Source organism: Pelophylax lessonae (genome assembly GCF_965119305.1).
Source record: "Pelophylax lessonae genome assembly, chromosome: 2".
NCBI lineage: Eukaryota > Metazoa > Chordata > Amphibia > Anura > Ranidae > Pelophylax > Pelophylax lessonae.
In genome coordinates, this window is record NC_138769.1 from 562,583,200 (window position 1) to 562,601,582 (window position 18,383).

Genomic DNA, 18,383 nt, shown 5'->3' on the forward strand with positions numbered 1-18,383 from the left:
ACAAAAATATTTGCAGTTTGAGAATTTCTTTACTTGACTGACATTCTTTGCAGTACTTCATACAAAACAAATTCAGTCTTTGCCTCTGAAGGCCCTTATGCCCCATACACACGTGCAGATTATCTGCAGACTTTTGTCTGCAGACATACCAAAACCATATAATATGAGGTCAAACCTAAACAATTTCAATTTGTATGCAATCCGGCAGGCCCTTGCACTACATAGAAAAGGTAAGTCTGCAGACAAAAGTCTGCAGATAATCTGCACGTGTGTACGGGGCATTAGAGTGTAATGTCTCTACCACAGTCATATATACACAGTATGGTCATTGAGAATGGAAGCCTATTGACCGATCAGTATGTCTCACTGTCGGGGGAAAAATATTTAAAGGAGATGTCAGTGACTAGAAATATATGATAAATGTGTAATATGTGATAAAACATGACACAAAAGTGAAAAAGATGATAATAAGTGAACAGGTAAGACTAGATAGATATGATAACTTTTTTTTTTTTTTTTACAAATCATGGATATTTTGTTGATAATATTCAGGATGTATGGAGAGGTATAAAGACAGGTGGAGCAAAAATTAAATGTATATTATATATGTTTAAAAACAGAGGGTTGCCGTGCTAAACGCTGAAGAAAAAAAAGAAAATGTATTGAAAAAAAGTCTATGAAGTGAAGCAGTTCATGCTATTCTACATAATGACAGAAATGGTCATTTAAAAACCGAAATTCTCCTAGTATCATTTTATTTGAGTGAATAGGTGAATAAAAGTGCCGATCACCACCCAGGTGCACTTCCACCATAAATCATATAAAATGCCTCCGTACTGGAAATCTAGACTCCAAATAAGTCTAAATTAGTCTACAAATTAGTTTCTAGGGACCACCTCAAAGCCTCCTGAGGGTATAGAGTGCCTGGTTACCCATATTTAGAAAAATGTCTTGTCTTCACTGTCCTCACCTTTCAGGTGCCATTGTAATGGTGGTGGCTTTAGCAGCTGGATGAGGACAAGATGTTTTTCTAAATATGGGTAACAGATTACCTTTAAAAAATTTGGATAACCAGGCACTCTAGACCCTCCTCAGGAGGCTTTAAGGTGGTCCCTAGAGACCTCCAGTTTACAGATTGAGCGATCCTCACCACCAGCCATGACATTACCCTCTTCAGTACCACAGAGGGGGACGATTAGACCTTCTGGGCTTGTGAACAGCACATTTTTAGACTCTTATACTTTGGAGCCTAGGTTTCTGTTCATAGACTTTCAAAGACTTTTTTTTCAATACATTTTTTTTTCTTGAATATTTTTGCCAGCAGCCTACTCTTATGCCCCGTACACACGTACCGATCGTCGGCCGAAAATATTCGGCCGACGACCGATCGGCCGATTGTAGGCTTGTTAGTATGATGCTTCCGACAGCCGACAGCGCATTTTCGGCCGAACAGAATCTGTCGTGCAGGCATTAAAATTTTTGTTGGCCAACACCAGAACGGCCGATTGTTCGCCAGTCAGTACAGATTTCGGCCGAAAGACAGCAGATTTGCAAGACTGGACATGCTCAGAAAAGAAAAAAGACAAGGAAAGTTAACCATCACATGACATCACTTCTGCAGTCGGCTGTTGTTGGCTGACAAAATTTGTGTGCAGTCTTTTGCAGTTTTCAACAGACACGACAGCCCTGGACAAAAGACGGCCGATCGTTCGGCCGACGATCGGTACGTGTGTACGGGGCTTTACTTTTATCTTTCTATCTGCACAATAAATCTTTTCTATTTAATATTATATATGTTTACTGGGTAGACCAGAGCAAAGGTTAGAAATGTGTATATTAGTATTCTACTAGAGGTTCAAGCATTGATTCTGAGGAGAACTCACGTATTATACATCAGGAATGCCTGGGTTGCCATTTGGTATTTAAAGTAGAATAGTACCCTGATGCAGAATGAAGGCATAATAATAGCATACTGACACTCAGAATGGCAGAAAAGAAAGACTAAACACCAGAACCTAGAAAAGGAAACGATTCATGTTTTGGCTGATACAGTAAGAGAGCTTTAGGAACTAGAAAATGACAGTGTAACAATAAAAGCAATTCATTGGATATGAACCTTCAGTGTCACTTCAGAATAGCTTCCTCTTTTACTCTGTAATTACTGTTTTTTTGTTGCCTTAAAATGAAGCTGTGGGAAACCTAAACCTATACTTGAAGAACTGTAGCATGTAGCAAACAGTATAAGATGTCGGCTCATAACGTTATTGCAGTAATGTCCAATGAATTGCTCTACTGAGGTGCCCAACTTTCTTAAAGTTGTAATTTGCATAAATTTACACTTTTTTGTATTTAATAAAATAGTGAGTATCTTTTTCCCCTTTGAGAAAGCTACGGGTGTTCGTAGCGCAACGCGTCAGAGACAAGCCGTATTGGCGTCACTTCCGGTCTTCGGCCGAGACCGGAAGCTTCGGATCTCACCGCATCGGCGGTTGCATTGGAGACTGTCTGCACTTTTTGATCTTCTTCTTTGTAAGTAGTTTGTAACTTTGACATTAATAAAGTATACCCTACGTACTGCACCATGAGAGCCTCTCTTGTTTAAGTACTAGACACAGGGAGTAAGAGATACCTGCGTGGACCGACTCTAAACCACTTAACCCATAACAGCTGTCGGAAGATTGAGAGGAGCTTGGATAGTTATACCTAACGCTCTTTTTGAGTGTTGTGGAGGTGAGCGGCCACTGCACTCGGTGTTGGATTGCGAGCTCACCGGGACACACTCACTTTGCTGTGTTTGAAAGTGTAACCTCACCTGTAGATTGCACTGGAAGATATCACCATTTTTGGCACCCTGCACTTTAATCACTGCATTGGACTGTTATTAACTTAAGAGTTATTTTGTGGACAATCTATGCACTTTTAATTTGGCACTGCTGCACTTTTTGAATTGTTTATATCAACATTATCACCTTATACTGTTATTTGCACATCTCTACATTGTTTATTGTTGTTCATCATTTGTATGAGTAGAAACTATTCACATATTATTTGTTCTTTACTGCTAGTCACCTGTGATTGTATATGAGCACTTAGATCTGGATTCAGCAGATCGTCCACTATTTGATGATCATTTGAGAATATTTTATTTGACTTTTCCACTATCATTTTTTGATTTTCCTCATTTTTCACATTTTTCGTTAGTCATCCACCTACACACCTATATATATTTATTTATCACTTGATCATTGTGATCTACAGCTTTTTGAGACCATTGAGCATTGGATATTGAAGGTAGAGAGAGTGGTCCCCCTAATTTAGAGTTTAGCGCTGATTTTCTTATTTATAATAATACTGTGATACGTGGGGACACTATCAAAATCAGCTGCTTGCTTGGAGGAGTTCCACGTCCATTACTAGTTTCCTATTTGTAGCATTCATCGGGTCGCTTACCTCATTATAGCGCATAAGTTTATTTTTCTATATTAAGTGAAGCTGACTTGTACAACTTTCACAACATCTCGTGCTGCAGCCATCCCCTGAACCATGCATGACCAAGCTGTCAAACTGACAGCTTAGTCCTGCAGATAATACAGTAATGTTGTTCCTGTGTAATCCGCAAGACTGTGCTGTCAATGGGGCTTTGCATTCATTTATTAAATTACTGTCATGTATAAGTGTAAAAATAGATAAATAAATGTGTTTTTTTTTCTTTTGAATAACAATTTTTTTTTTTCCAACAATTTAGCCTTTTATGAGCCCTTTGTTATCCTTATTAGTTTTAATTAACTTCCTAATTCCCTTCTTCCCTCAGCATTTTTTGTTTAATACTAGTTTATATTTTTCTCATTTGTATGTAAACTTTTAAATTTCTTATTTGGTCATATTTTTTAGCACTGAATCCTACAAATGTTATGTACCAGAAACATGACTAAAAGAGACAAGTCGCAAATGAACATTTTAATGTAAATCTAGTTTAATAACCGTAAAATTTGTAGTTCAGATTTTAGTTAACCCTAATAGGTTTTTCGTTTCAATGTTTTAATTGAAGTTTTCATTTCACAACATAAAAAACAAGTAAGCAATATTGAACAAGCAATTTGGCAGATGAACCGTAACAATCTTAGAGCTGACTACCTTCAGTATCACTGAAGGGACATATATGAGTGGGGTGGACTACAACCAAAATAAATATCAGTAAGCACTGCAGTACAAATTAGGCCCTTTATGATCCCCAACTCTTATACTCTGGGGCTCTTCCTTGCATGGAGTCAGTTAGAATAAGGTGGGACCCACAAGGGAACCTCAAAGAGGTCGGGTTGGGAAAGACCACCCAAGAGAGAGAGAAAGGAAGAAAGGAAAGGAAGAGAAACACAGGGAAGAGAATAGCGCAACAGAGGTAGAGAATATTGGATAGGGAAAAAAAAAAATTCTCCAGGTCAATGGTAGGTAGAGCGTATGCTGCCGAGTACACGGCATTTCCTATACGCTTAATGTAGGCTCGCCGATGGGGACTACAACTGTCCAGCTCGGGGAGTCCCCCTCTAGATACCTGAGCCACGGGCTCCAAACCTTTTCAAAAAGTTGCACTTTATCAGTAAGTATGGCCGATAGGCGCTGATTAATCATTATCCAGGATAGTTTTACCCTAATAGGTTTTTTTATTACTCCACTAATTCTCACCCTTTGCTATTTTTTTTTACTGTTTGCATGTAAACCTTTTCCATATGTTTTATTGTGTTAATTAAAAACCTGGGATCAGAAGGTGTTGCGCTTTGGCATCATCGTCTTGAGTGTGAGAGGACCTCACCCCACACTCGCTTGCAGTTGCAGGTGGATATAACAGACTGACTATTCACAATTTTTTTTTTATTACAATATTAAAATTTTACATGCACCATTTTATTGCAATCAGACCTCCAGTAGACCTGTACTAGAAGAATACGGGGGTATGAAAATGCTAGTTACCTAGTTATCATGGTGATCCAATCTCTTCAGTACTTTCTGAGACACAGACCTTGAACAGATACAGTATACAGATCATGCCATGGTCTACAAAAGCCTTTATGATAATTAGTTCTTGGGGCTAGGTGTAAATAGGACCACATAGCCAATAAATAACTGTAGTTAATAACTGCAGTCTCTGTAGATGGGGCCCTCAGCGATCTTGGGCTACTACTATGCTTAAGCAGAGTAATGTAAATACGGAAGCGCATATCCTTTACACTGATTTTTTTATGCATTTACAATTTCTCTGACACGGAAATCGAATACATTTTGGTATCAATCAGGGACAAGGGGCGGAGGTTGTTTCTCTTGACACCTAAGACATTGCATGAGGGTTCACACGTCTCACTGTGGAGAACTTTGCCATCCAGTTCTAATCTTATTGATAAGACATCTGGCCAAGTCTCAAGTGAGGCTGCCAAGTTATTTAGCGTGGTGGATGCAGACACTCCAGGGAGACATAGTAACAGACCTAGTGTTGTGTTGTAACTAACCTTCTGCTCCACTCTGGTTGCTATTTATATATAAAGTAATGAAACTGTGGTCAGTAACAAACAGGTTTACAATTACATGATTTTTTTTTGTTTTATGCTCAACTGAACTTTTAGTTGAAATCAGTTGCATACATTCCAGGAAAGTGAGAACAAAAGGTGTAAAAGGTCTGATAGGTAATTTCTGTAGAAAGAAACCAAAGCTTGAGTAGAAAGTTTGGTAACTGCCAGCACATTGGAGAGAAAGACCCTCACTCTATGAGTGAAAGCAGTGGTCTCTCTGGATATGTCCAACATGTCCCCTATGGAGTCAAAGCTGGAGCTCTCCAAACAGCAGGGAGCAGGACCTTTTACTGGTTACAGAGCTAAAGGTCAGACGCAGCAGACCTGTGCAGAGAGACAACAGGTCTCTCTCCCATATCTCTGCAATCAATAAAAAAAAAAAATGTTTGTCTTGGACTGTTTTGCAATTTGAAAAAAAAAAAATAGATGAAATAAAAACTTTGAACTCTTCATTAAACCTGGGCTAAAACTAGGCATTAGCCAGGTTTGGGTTTTTTTGAGACACAACACTGTTGTTTATAGATAATTAAGACAAATTAGCGGCCGCACACGGGACCGAGTGAGCTTTCACCACCGTGGTTCTAATCATCTGGGATTACCTTTTTTTTCATCTTGGGTTACCCGATGCCATTGGATTACCCTATAAATCACCAGGGATCCCTACAGCACGCCAAGGAGATCCGGAAGCTTCAGGGACTGGGTTGGAAGACTATTTATTTATTTTAATTTGACTTATGTTTATTAAACCTTTATGGCTTATTTTGAGACTATTTTTGGTCCATTACTTATATAGTGACTAATGCCCCGTACACACGCGTCAAAAATTGGCAGGGAATTTTCGGCCAACGTCCGATCGGCCGATTTTTGGCTTGTTAGTATGATGCTTCCGACAACCAACTCCGACTTTTCGGCCGAATTAAAATCTGGTGTGCAGACTATAAAATTTTTGTTGGCCGTCAACACAACGGCCGATTTTCGTGCAGTCAGTACAGATTTCGACTGGGAAAAATCTGATGAGCAAGTCTGGGCATGCTCAGAGAAGAAAAAACACAAATAAAGCAAACCAACACATGACATCACTTCTGAAGTAGAATTTTGTTGGCCGAGAAAATTCGTGTGCAGTCTAGGCACATTCCAACCAACAAAACACAACTTGGACAAAAGTCGGACGATCGGTCGGCCGATAATCGTTGCGTCGGTACGAGGCTTAACCATATGCGCACAACAGAGCGCCATCCTTCTTTTTTGTCTTAATTGTTTTCAAACACCATCCCGTGTTAAGGATTGGGCAGCTTAGGTGCAATTGATGTACATTTTCCATAGGACAATAACATCTGGGTTTATGACTTAGCAGGAACCTGCATCAAGGACTAGCGCTTGAACCATATTTTGCGTTTTTGTTTATAGATAAACCCACAAAGCCCTGAACACCTGAGCACAAAGATGTTTCTATACAGAACGAGATGGCAACCTCTGCATTCTCAGAAATTAGATTACACAACAACCCAACCTCCAAGTTACATTACAAACAGAACATATTATCCTCTGAACCAAAAATTACTAATGAAGAGAAATTCAGTATTCAGAGAAAAATGAAATGATAAACTATATCTGTACATTTCAAAAAGCAAAAAAAATAAAATAAATATGATCAAACGGACTACCTGTTGTATGGTTCTTATTTTAACCAACCATTTATCTTGTGTTGAGATGCCTACCCAACAACCTAAATCCATAAAGATGCCTATAGCCTCACCCTTCGAATTGGAGCACAGAAGAGATAGCATACAGCTATCTCTGTTTTCTTTTGTAGAAAGAAAACAAAGCCTGAGTAGAAAGTTTGGTAACTGCCAGCACGTTGGAGAGAAAGTTCCTCACTCTATGTGTGAAAGCAGTGGTCTCTCTGGATATGTCCAACATGTCCCCTATGGAGTCAAAGCTGGAGCTCACCAAACAACAAGGAGCATGACCTTTGCTGGTTACAGAGCTACAGGTCAGACTCAGCAGACCTGTGCAGAGAGACCACTGTTTTCCCACAGTGAGAAATGGTCTTTCTCTGAAGCTTGCTGGCAGGGGACAGTCATTTCACTAAGGCTGCTTTCTTTTTTTTTGAAAAAATCTTTATTTTATTTTATTATCAGAAAACAGAAAATAAGAAAATAGTACAGACATATAGATTCCCAAAAAGGTGAACAAGGCATGTCATGTTAGAACAATGATTGGGTTCCACATAGTTGGTTGGAGAGATAACCCCATTAATCTTATCGTAATTGGAGATGCAGGGAACCCAGCATCATGTAGATAGATGCAAAGGGGAACATATAGGATAGGGGCAAGGGGGTAAGAGGGAGGAACAACAAAAGCAAACAGGCATATAGAAAAACACCACAAAGCTGGTCATAGGTTGGAGGGAAGGGAGAAAACATCCCATCCAACTCCAAAGAAAGAAAATCATAAAAAATAAGACAACTTTTACTGCAAACACAGCTTGTACATTACATTACCAAAAGTATTGGGACACCTGCCTTTACACGCACATGAACTTCCAGTCTTAGTCCGTACGGTTCAATATTGAGTTGGTCCACCCTTGCAGCTAAAACAGCCTCAACTCTTCTGGGAAGGATGTCCACAAGGTTTAGGAATGTGTCTATGGGAATGTTTGACCATTCTTCCAGAAGTGCATTTGTGAGGTCAGGCACTGATGTGGACGAGAATGCCTGGCTCGCAGTCTCCGCTCCTATTTATCCCAAAGTTGTTCTATCGGATGCCAGTACTGCAGGCCAGTCAAGTTCCTCCACCATCAAACTTGTTCATCCATGTCTTTATGGACCTTGTTTGTGCACTGCTGTGCAGTCATGTTGGAACAGGAAGGGGCCAACCCCAAACTGTCCCCACAAAGTTGGGAGCATGAAATTGTCCAAAATGTCTTGGTATGCTGACGCCTTAAGAGTTCCCTGAACTAGAGCTAAGGGGCCAAGTCCAACCCCTTAAAAACAAGGCCACACCATAATCCCCTCTCCACCAAATTATTTGGACCAGTGCACAAAGCAAGGTCCATAAAGACATAGATGAGCGAGTTTGGGGTGAAGGAACTTGACTGGCCTGCACAAAGTTCTGATCTCAACCCAATAGAACACCTTTGGGATGAAATAGAGCGGAGACTGCAGGCCACATCAGTGCCTGATCTCATAAATGTGCTTCTGGAAGAATGGTTAAACATTCCTATAGACATACTCTTAAACCTTGCGGACAGACCTCAGAGAAAAGTTGAAGCTGTTAAAGCTCCAAAGCGTGGGCCAATATTCGAGGAGGAAGGAAGAGGATAACAGATTACGAGCACTAGAATCGACCTGCCCAGGATGCCATAGAGGGACTGATTGCCCCCCCAATCTTCAGGCTCATGTACTTTTTGGAACATGTGAGTGCAACCATATGTGTCATGTTTAATAATTGTCTACAGTCTGCATTTAGAGGCACCTTGTTTTCTCTTTTTATACAATATTTGATATTGGCCCACCCTGCAAAGGATGGGCCAATATTGAACCCTATGGACCAAGACTGGGATGCCATTAAATTTCATGTGTGTGTAAAGGCAGGTGTCCCAATACGTTTGGTAATATAGTGTATATACATTTTTCCTGGTCATTTAGCCTTTGAAGGGATCATAAGTATTACAATATAACATAACAGTACTTTACAATTAAAGTGTAAGTTGGTTATACAAAAGTCTATTTATAAGGCCCAACATTTATAAAATTTAGAATATGTGTTAGAACAGTGATGCCTCCACTCCTCTGCCTCCATAATATCATGTACCTTCAACAGCCATTCCTTAATTGTAGGTGCTGCTGGGAATTTCCAGTGACATTCACATGCGTTGAGGAGGTGAGTCATCAAAGAACGTTTACAGGACCCCACCGATTAATCGGGGTAATGAAATAGTATAGGAAAGGATAATCGGCAATTTGGCGTTATGTTACCTTGGTAATTATGTTACAGACATCACTCCTTGGGCTGCATTCTAAAGAAAACAAACCGTAAGTCCCCATTCACACTACCGCGACTGGTCAGCCTGACAAGTGGCGGCCCATGCAGTGCTACGGGAACCGTTCTAATAGGAGTGACTCAAGTCGCTCCGACTTAGAAAAAGGGTCCTGTACTACTTCGGGAGCGACATCGGAGCGACTTGCATAGACATTCATTATATGAAGTCCGTGCAAGTCGCGCCGAAGTCGCGGTGCACGTGACTTCACAGGTCGCCACCGAAGTCCTGCCGCGTTAGTGTGAACCGGCGGTTATACTTTGCATACATTTTGTTTTGATGCACCTGAAGTGTATTAAGCTGACTTAAAGTTAATTTGGAATTTAACATCTTTGCTTTGTCTCAAGATATTCTTTGCTGTATGCATTCTAGAAAGGTTAGTTATATAAAAACATGTATGAAATGCCAAGACATGACTCATGGTGCAAAGCTATACGTGACCAATCAAAGCTTTCTTGGAGTATGGATAGCTATAGACTAACAGATGTCTCCCTGAGAACAAGTGTTGGGGAGACAACTGCCCATTGTCTTTAGCACCAAGTTAGAGTAGATAGCTTCAGGGTGAACACAGGTTTACTTTCAAGCTGATTGTTTTGTCAGTTTATAGAACTCATTTATGGGTTTTCATACTCATGGATGTGTTTGTACCACATTTTACATCTCAGTATGCATGCATGTTTTGGACATTATATCAACAGGATAAAAATAAATACATTTCTTTTTGCCCATGCCAGGACTTACAGTTTATAGCATTATCCTCAATTTCAACCTGCGCCTTTGGATCCCAGATGATATCTTTCCAGTCAATGGTATCAGTGTAGCACAGCTGTTCATTATTGATTATATGGATGCCTCCAGCCAGGATTTCTGGGATAAATATCAAAAGAAAAGAAAAATTAGCAGACAATGTCTGTAGTTAAAGTAAATGTTTCTTGCAGTTTTGTTACCGGTTCCTGCTAAGTGAACCAGCAAAACAGCACCATATGTCTTATAGTTCACCCTCTTTAATCTAACATGAATGCTAATACATAGCAAAGTTAGTGTCACACTGATATAACTGCCACTGTATTTATAATACAAAACACTGACAGTTAGACCAATGTGACACCCTTGTCAGTAACTGGACAGGGTTCATTTTTCTTAAAAGAGAAGTATGGGTTTATTTCATTTTTTTTCATAATCATACTTACCTAGATGGATGTAGCATTGGTCCCCTGCTGGCTCTAAGACTGGTAACTGTGGGATCAAACACCGCCAATCGCCCTGTTCTCAGGGCGTCCTGAGCCGAGGTCTGGTAACTGTCGATGTTGTCTGCTCTCCCCCCCACTTCTCACAGAAGCGCTGTGGAGGGGCCTGGAGAGTGGCTGGTTCAGGCTCTCAGCGGCAGGTATAGGATTGTATATATGGGATTGTATGGTTGGATTTTCTTTCCTCTTTTTTTTTTTTTTTTTTTATTGGTTGAGCCAGATAGACTTGTGTCTTTTTTTAACCTGACTAACTATGTAACTATGACTGCCTCCCCTGTAACCTAGCTAGAAGTCAAAGTGATCTACAGAGGGTGCACAGGATCATTTACAGAGATTTGACTAAGACCTGGGAAAGTATAAGTTCTATTGTGATTGTGTTGTTTGCTAAACTCTGAAACCTGTATAACCAGTGCACCTATCCAGATAGACCCAGGTTCATATTTTATCTGTTTGTCTGGTAATGTGAAAAACACAATAGTATTGGCATACTGCCACTAGTAGTAAAGCATTAAAGGCCAAAAACACTGGCCAAAGTCCATCAGGGTGTTCCTGCATAAACATAATGTGAGGATTACTGCTATGAAAGGAGTACTGAGGTCACTGTGTGCTGGTCAGTCACAATTAAGAGTGACTGCAGAATGCGACTCCCACATACAGAGGTTATTGTAGGATTCTGAACTCATGGCATGACAGTTTGTCACCCCGACAACCCTCACTGTTCTGGGAATGCATTTAGTTTAAAACTGTAACTTGGTGGTTTTAAAAAATATTGTAGTGATTAAATCAGTCCCTTTAAGACCACATTCACACTGGTACTGACAAGTCGCGGTCCTCACGCTCCCATTGTGTAGTACAGGAGCCGTTCTAATAGGAGCGACACAAGTCGCTCCAACTTAGAAAAAGGGTCCTATACTACTTCGGTGCGACCTGGAGGCGACTTGCATTGACTTCCATTATGTGAAGTCCGTGCAAGTCACGCTGCATGCGACTTCACAGGTCGCCCCCTAAGTCGGAACGACCTAATGTGAACGGAGGCTAAAACTGCCTAGTTCTAATTTGCAGGCCAAGCTCCAAATGAATGCAAATGCCTGGCACTGAAAAATCAAACATTACTTTAGGGTGTAAAGCTGGCAACACAAGAGTTCACTCGAGTCTCCGAGCCATGCTAAACAGTGAGGATGGACGAATCTCTGCAAGCTATTGTTTTCTGACAGATAGCACCTGTCAGATGTAGCTGAACAGTGGCTACAACTGATTGGATGCAGTCGCTGTTTAGCTGACAATCTTCAGCCTGACTCCCTTGATCTTCAGGTCGAAGGATGTTGGACGGTGGGAAGAAGACAGGTTCACCCATAGCTCAGATTTCAGCTGGTTCATCAGAAGGTGGTTGAACTTCACTCCATAAGATCCCTGCCTGTAGTCCAGTCAAAATGTTTCTTTAGTTTTGGACAGAATGTGTTTGTGCGTGCGTGCTAAGAGTATTGGGTTTTTACTACAATACAATGCCCAATGAAAAGCTTTCCCTTTACTTAAAGTGGTTGTAAACCTCAGACATGAAATATGAACAAAGCATATCTCCCTATAGTATGTATTTGTCTCAATTAATAGCACCTAGTGTAATTTTTGTCTGTTAAATCGTTCCGTTGATACCGGAAACCAGAGAGAGGAAAGGGGAGACCACCATCTGAAATTTACGAGGAGATACTTATCTAGATAGGAGAAGAAACATTTTAAAGATATTCAATACAGACTACATGGTATCTGGATTAACTATCCACAGCCTACTCAATGATCACTGTGCATTGATACTGCCTAACAGGGGGTTATATCATTAATTAATGCCTAACAAGGTTATATCATTTTATAAAGTATTTCAGCCATAGCGAAATCCTCTTGATCCTAAGTACTAATAGTCAAGTAGAATGATATGCCCCCGCCTCCTTGATTGTGGGACGTTTCCGGCTATCCCAATTTAATCTGATGCGATCTTATGTGCTATATTTTTGATTAAATTTACTCCTTTATATGAGGACATGTTCCAGAAGAAGCGCTAGGGCACGAAACATGTAAAACTGAGTGTCAAAATTGAGGTCCCCTAGTCGATGTTGGCATTTTATCATTTTGCACACTCCTGGATAGGAGTTGGGGCACTCTATAGGCCTGAGAGTGACCTCTGCTTGCATCAACTTACTAAGGTTTATCCAAGGGTTGTTTTTTACTTTTTTGATGCATTGTCCCCAAAACATTTTTTTTGAATGTATGTTGTATATTGTCTCTTGGAAATTTTTGAATTTTAATACTTTTTACATAAACTATGGTTGTTTGTAAACTATGTTGTGCCACTAAAGTCCACCTGGTTATTTAAAACTATATTGCAATTGTTCCTTTGCTATCAGAATGAATCACTTCTGACAAGTTTTCCTGACACCAAGAGAAAAATGGTGGCGGAAGGGACCTATAGCTGATTGACAGCTTCAGCTCTGTTCCTGTGTGCTCTGTGAAGGGGGGGGGGGGGTCTCTTCCCTCCAATCACCTCTCAGAGCTCTCCTCATTGAGCTCTGCAGAGTGTAACTTCAGCTCTCCGCCCCTTTTTTTTTAACTCTCTGACAAGCTTATAAATTCTTCACTTTGAACAGAAGTAGAGGAGAGAAGACTACAGATAAACAGATACAACTTATGTAGGAGGATTTGTGTGTCACTAAGGATATCCCTGAGGTATCACTGGGTAGTATGTAAGGCTTTACAACTTACTTTAAAGTAAAAAAAAAAAAAAAACATAGCAAAAACTTTTTCTTTAATTTTGGATAATGTAGGGGAGGTTTAAAATCTAATCCCTCTCCAAATCCCCCAAAAAAGTTTTTCCTTTAGTTATACTTCTTTAACAAATTATTTATACTTTAACTAATTAACTAATTAAGCAAAATTGTCCTTCAAGAAGAGCTCCAGGCTGTAAAAAAAAAAAAAAAATCAAAGTCAGCAGCTACAAATACTGTAGCTGCTGACTTTTAAAATAAGGAAACTTACCTGTCCTCCAGGGACCCTATTATGTGGGCACCCCTAGCTGATTCATCAATAGGCTTTAGGTGCAGGCGCCGGCATCTGTAGTAAGGGAAATAGGAAGTGAAGCCTCGCGGCTTCACAGCCTGTTTCCTACTGCGCATGGGCGAGTTGCGCTGCACCTTCTGAATGGTCCCGCTGTCTTCTAGGACCTCTGTGTGTCCCAGAAAGCAACAGGGGGAAGGACGAGGGGCTGGAAATAATGTAGACGCTGAAATCACAGAGCCAGTCCAGGTTCAGACGTCATCAGGACTGTGGAGTTGGGATTCGCCCACATGCCTGGACCGCCACCCGGCTCAGCCTCTCAGGGAGCCGCTGAGAGCCTGAGCCGGCCGCTACCGCCCCCTCAACAGCCCAGCGATCCAATGAGCGAGGAGGGGGCAGAGCAGAGAGCTAGAGCTGCTGACTGACAGTCAGCAGCTCTCTGCTTGGGGAGCTGTGAGAACCGAGCGATCAGCGGTGTTCGATCGCTCGGTTCTCAGTGTTAGAGGCACTGGGGACAGCTAGGTAAGTATGAAGCTAAAAAAAAACAAAAAAAAAACATCTCTTTTAAGTGCAGCACATTTTTTTATTAAGCAGATAATTCTGACATGTGCCCTCTAAATAATGTGAAGTTTGACAAATCCACTTAAATGCATAATGAGGGAAAACTCAAGTATTTTTCATTTGCTTATTGTATTTAAAAAATCAAAGCTGCGGACATCTGCTGAAGCTAATATACTACAGACCTATATTTCTGAACTGTTACATCACACAAACTATTATACAAATCACCAACCTACTCTATAATGGGCACATGCCCCTTAAAGATTTGCATCTGTTGGATCATTATTGTAATCAATTGTTCTCACCTGTTAGCTGGTGAAAGCCAAGCATCTGAAGGCCCCGTGTGCCATTAACCTGGTTGTTTAGGGTCATATAAAGGGAATATTTATCCTCATACAGACTTTGTCCTCGAATCACACGCAGGTTGTCTAGCGGCAGATATTGAAAAATGTTCAAAGCGATCAAAACGTACCCCGTCACTTCACGTATAGACTAAAAAGACACAAGTGAAACATACATTACCATCTTCATGCAAAGTTTATTGCAGTAAGGTCATAAACAGGGCACTTCACTATTCATTCATCATTCTATAATAACAACTCTGGATGAGAAAATTACATGTTGTACATTAATGGAAAGAAGGCATTAATTTCTCTTGTCACGTCATCCAATATGGCACACTATGGAAGTTCTGTCAGACTGTTCAGGCTTCTATTCACAAAGGCCAGACATTATTGTCTAAAACATTCCCACCACTTCCTCTGAATTTGTTGCTGTAGGGAGAACTGTCTCCCTGCAGCAACAAAATTCCAGCTATAAAAAAAATATATATACATATATATATGTGTGTATATATATATATATATATATATATGTGTGTGTGTATATATATATATATATATATATATATATATATATATATATATATATATATATATATATATATATATATATATATATATATATATGTGTGTGTGTATATATATATATATATATATATATGTGTGTGTGTATATATATATATATGTGTGTGTGTATATATATATATATGTGTGTGTGTATATATATATATATGTGTGTGTGTATATATATATATATATATGTGTGTATGTATATTATATATATATATATATATATATATATATACGGTGTATATATATATATATATATATACGGTATATTTATATATATATATACAGACAGACAGTCCCTGGGTTGAAAACAAGATAGGCTTTGCAGGTTTCTTCTTAAGTTGAATTTGTATATAAGTTGGAACAGGTAAATTTTTTAAGTGTAACTGCAGCCAACAAATAGTTGTTGTTTTTTTTTTTTTTGCATAGCATTGGGAAGGGTTAACACCCCTGTAACATTTTTTTTTTTTTTTTTGCTGTCTGTGCTCCTGTTCAAAAGATTTCACCTCACTTTTGTGACTATTGGATTTTGAAAAAGAGAGAGCTCTAATCATGGGGTTTATTTACTAAAGCTAAAGAGGGCAAAATGAGTCACAATTCTGCAGAGCAACCAATCAGCTTTCAGGTTTTATTGCTGAGCTGAGGTTAGAAGCTGATTGGTTTCTCTGCAGAATTGTGACTAATTTTGCCCCCTCTAGTTTTAGTAAATAAACCATAAACCCCCATATGTCTGAAGTTGTGGTGATAAGGGGTACTGACTGATGACAGCATGCAAAATATATATATATTTTTTTCCTATTTTCTTTTTACATCCTGTCATTAGAGTAGCTCAGTGTCACCATAGTGACACTGTACTACTCTGGAGGGGGTAATCAGGGAATTTTTTTTTTACGTTGTTATTGCGTGTACAGTGATGATCAATGTATAAGCAATTGTTTTAGCTGTCTTGAATGGGTTTCACATTCATGAACAGCTTGCTTATGATTTTGATTCATGATTGGCTACAGCTAATCTCATGGTATAGGTAGCCAGGTACCAGGTAATTGCTGTGGGCCAATCACAGATCACAACAGTAAAGTGGGGTACACACTAGTAGAAAATCTGCTGAAAATTCCCGCCCGAGGTGAAATCGTACGATTTTCGGCTAGTGTGTACACAACTTTCATCAGCCGATCCCGACATTTTCAACGAAAAAAAAACGGAGGGACAAACACCAAAATTTTTATCGTCCGTCCCCAGACAACCAATTTTCATTTAATGTGTATGCAGTACGTCCGTGAAAAATCGGATACGAAAGGCAGTGCATGATTTGAAGTTGCTGATGACCCGGAAGTCTAGCAACAAATGTCCCCAAAAAAAATAAATAAATCGGACAAGAAATTTCATGAACATTTATACACTGTCTACTAAAAACGGTTGTGAACGCGAGCATGAGAGAGAAAAATCGCAGGATATTTCGTCTGATTTTTGTCAAGTGTGTACGTCCCTTAAGCAAGCTGTTCATGAATGGAAAGCCATTTATGACAGGTTGTTTACATTGTTATCATGTCATCCCCAGTCATAGCAGTAACAGTAAACCGCTGTGTCCACCGGTGGAAAGAGCGGTCACAGGAGGAGCAGGCTGTGTGCTCCTAACCTTGAAGAGGCAGAATCCCGTATCGCTGCCCTGCCACAGTAAATATACTGTGGCGGGGTGGCAAGCGGTTAATCCTCATGTCCCAGCAAAGACTATAAATGATCTGGATGACATCTGTGTACACTGCACAAGCATCAAATGTTCACATAAATGCAGTGTTTTCAAATTTTTAGCGATCCCCAACCTGTAAAAAAAAAAAAAAAAAAAGTTGCTTTCTTGCTAATTTGTGCCCTTGTCAAGCCAACGTAATCTTACCTTAATGTTACACTAACAATCTAAGCAAAGCATGGAAAAGCGAATAGAGCTCTCCTCATACTATCATTTTGAGCTTTACCATTCTACTACATTATATACAAGTCATGCTAATGTGATATCATTTTATTCAGAAGACTTTGTTGATTATATTTTGTGGTCAATTTTTGGTGGCACACAAACTATGTAAATATTGTGTTGAAAAAAAAAACAAATTTTCACATTTTTTTAATACTTTTTCTCAATAAAAGCCAAGGAAGCAAAAATATATGTATCAAAATTTGTTAACAAATTATAGACATGTCTGTCCCAAAAAAAAATAAGTATGTAAATATATTAGGGTTGTCTAAAAAAAAAAAAAAAAAAAAAGCTGAGGTTAGGAACGAAATCATTGCAAAAAAAAAAAAAAACATTATGGGACTCAAGGGAGTTTAGGGATAATCTAAGGCCTGGGCTCTGGAAAGAAAAAGTAAAAAAAAAAAAAAAAAAAAAGGATGTAAATATGTTAGGGTTGTCTAAAAAAAACCAAAAGATGATGTTAGGAACAAAAACATTGCAAGAAAAAAAAACATTATGGGACTCAAGGGAGTTTAGGGATAATCTAAGGCCTGGGCTCTGGAAAAAAAAAAGTAAAAAAAAAATAAAAAAAAAAAGTAAAAATCTATCCTTTCCTTTCTCCATCAACAACTTAGAAAACAAAAACAGTTTGGCTGGACATACAGTAAACTTTACCATCTCATACATACTTGCCTTCTCCTCCCTGAAACCACCCACCCCCTGCACCAGAACAAAAGAGATTGTGAGATGTTTTTCAGCCCTGGCATACATCCCACTTAAGCTCTTATCTCCAATATAAATATTCTACTAAATATGTTAATGCAAGTACATTGTGCAAATGAAATCCAACCAATAAGTGATGATTGAAGTGGCATTGTTACACGCTAGGAATGCATTGCTGTGGTGCAGGGTATGGCTTTCTGTATTCACCTGCAGTGATGGCAAGCCTCTCCCACTGGCTGGGGCTGTACTTTACCTGCTCTAAGCTGTAGGGAGGAGTAGGGAGGGGAAACAAGTTGTGCAATATTCCAGTATAAAGGCTGGTTAAACAGGACTGGCTGGAGCAACATTCCTGTG

The 18,383-nt window shown here is 39.5% G+C and overlaps 1 protein-coding gene across 1 annotated transcript in view; it reads right to left on the reverse strand.

The window, feature by feature from the left end:
• ERBB3 (erb-b2 receptor tyrosine kinase 3) overlaps positions 1 to 18,383 on the reverse strand; it is a 155,150-nt gene that overhangs the window by 60,262 nt on the left and 76,505 nt on the right. The window contains exons 3-4 of the mRNA XM_082245567.1: positions 14,756 to 14,942; positions 10,342 to 10,467 (exon numbers count right to left, since the gene is read on the reverse strand). Coding sequence (XP_082101693.1) covers positions 10,342 to 10,467; positions 14,756 to 14,942 — 313 coding nt within the window. The remainder of the gene's footprint in view (positions 1 to 10,341; positions 10,468 to 14,755; positions 14,943 to 18,383) is intronic.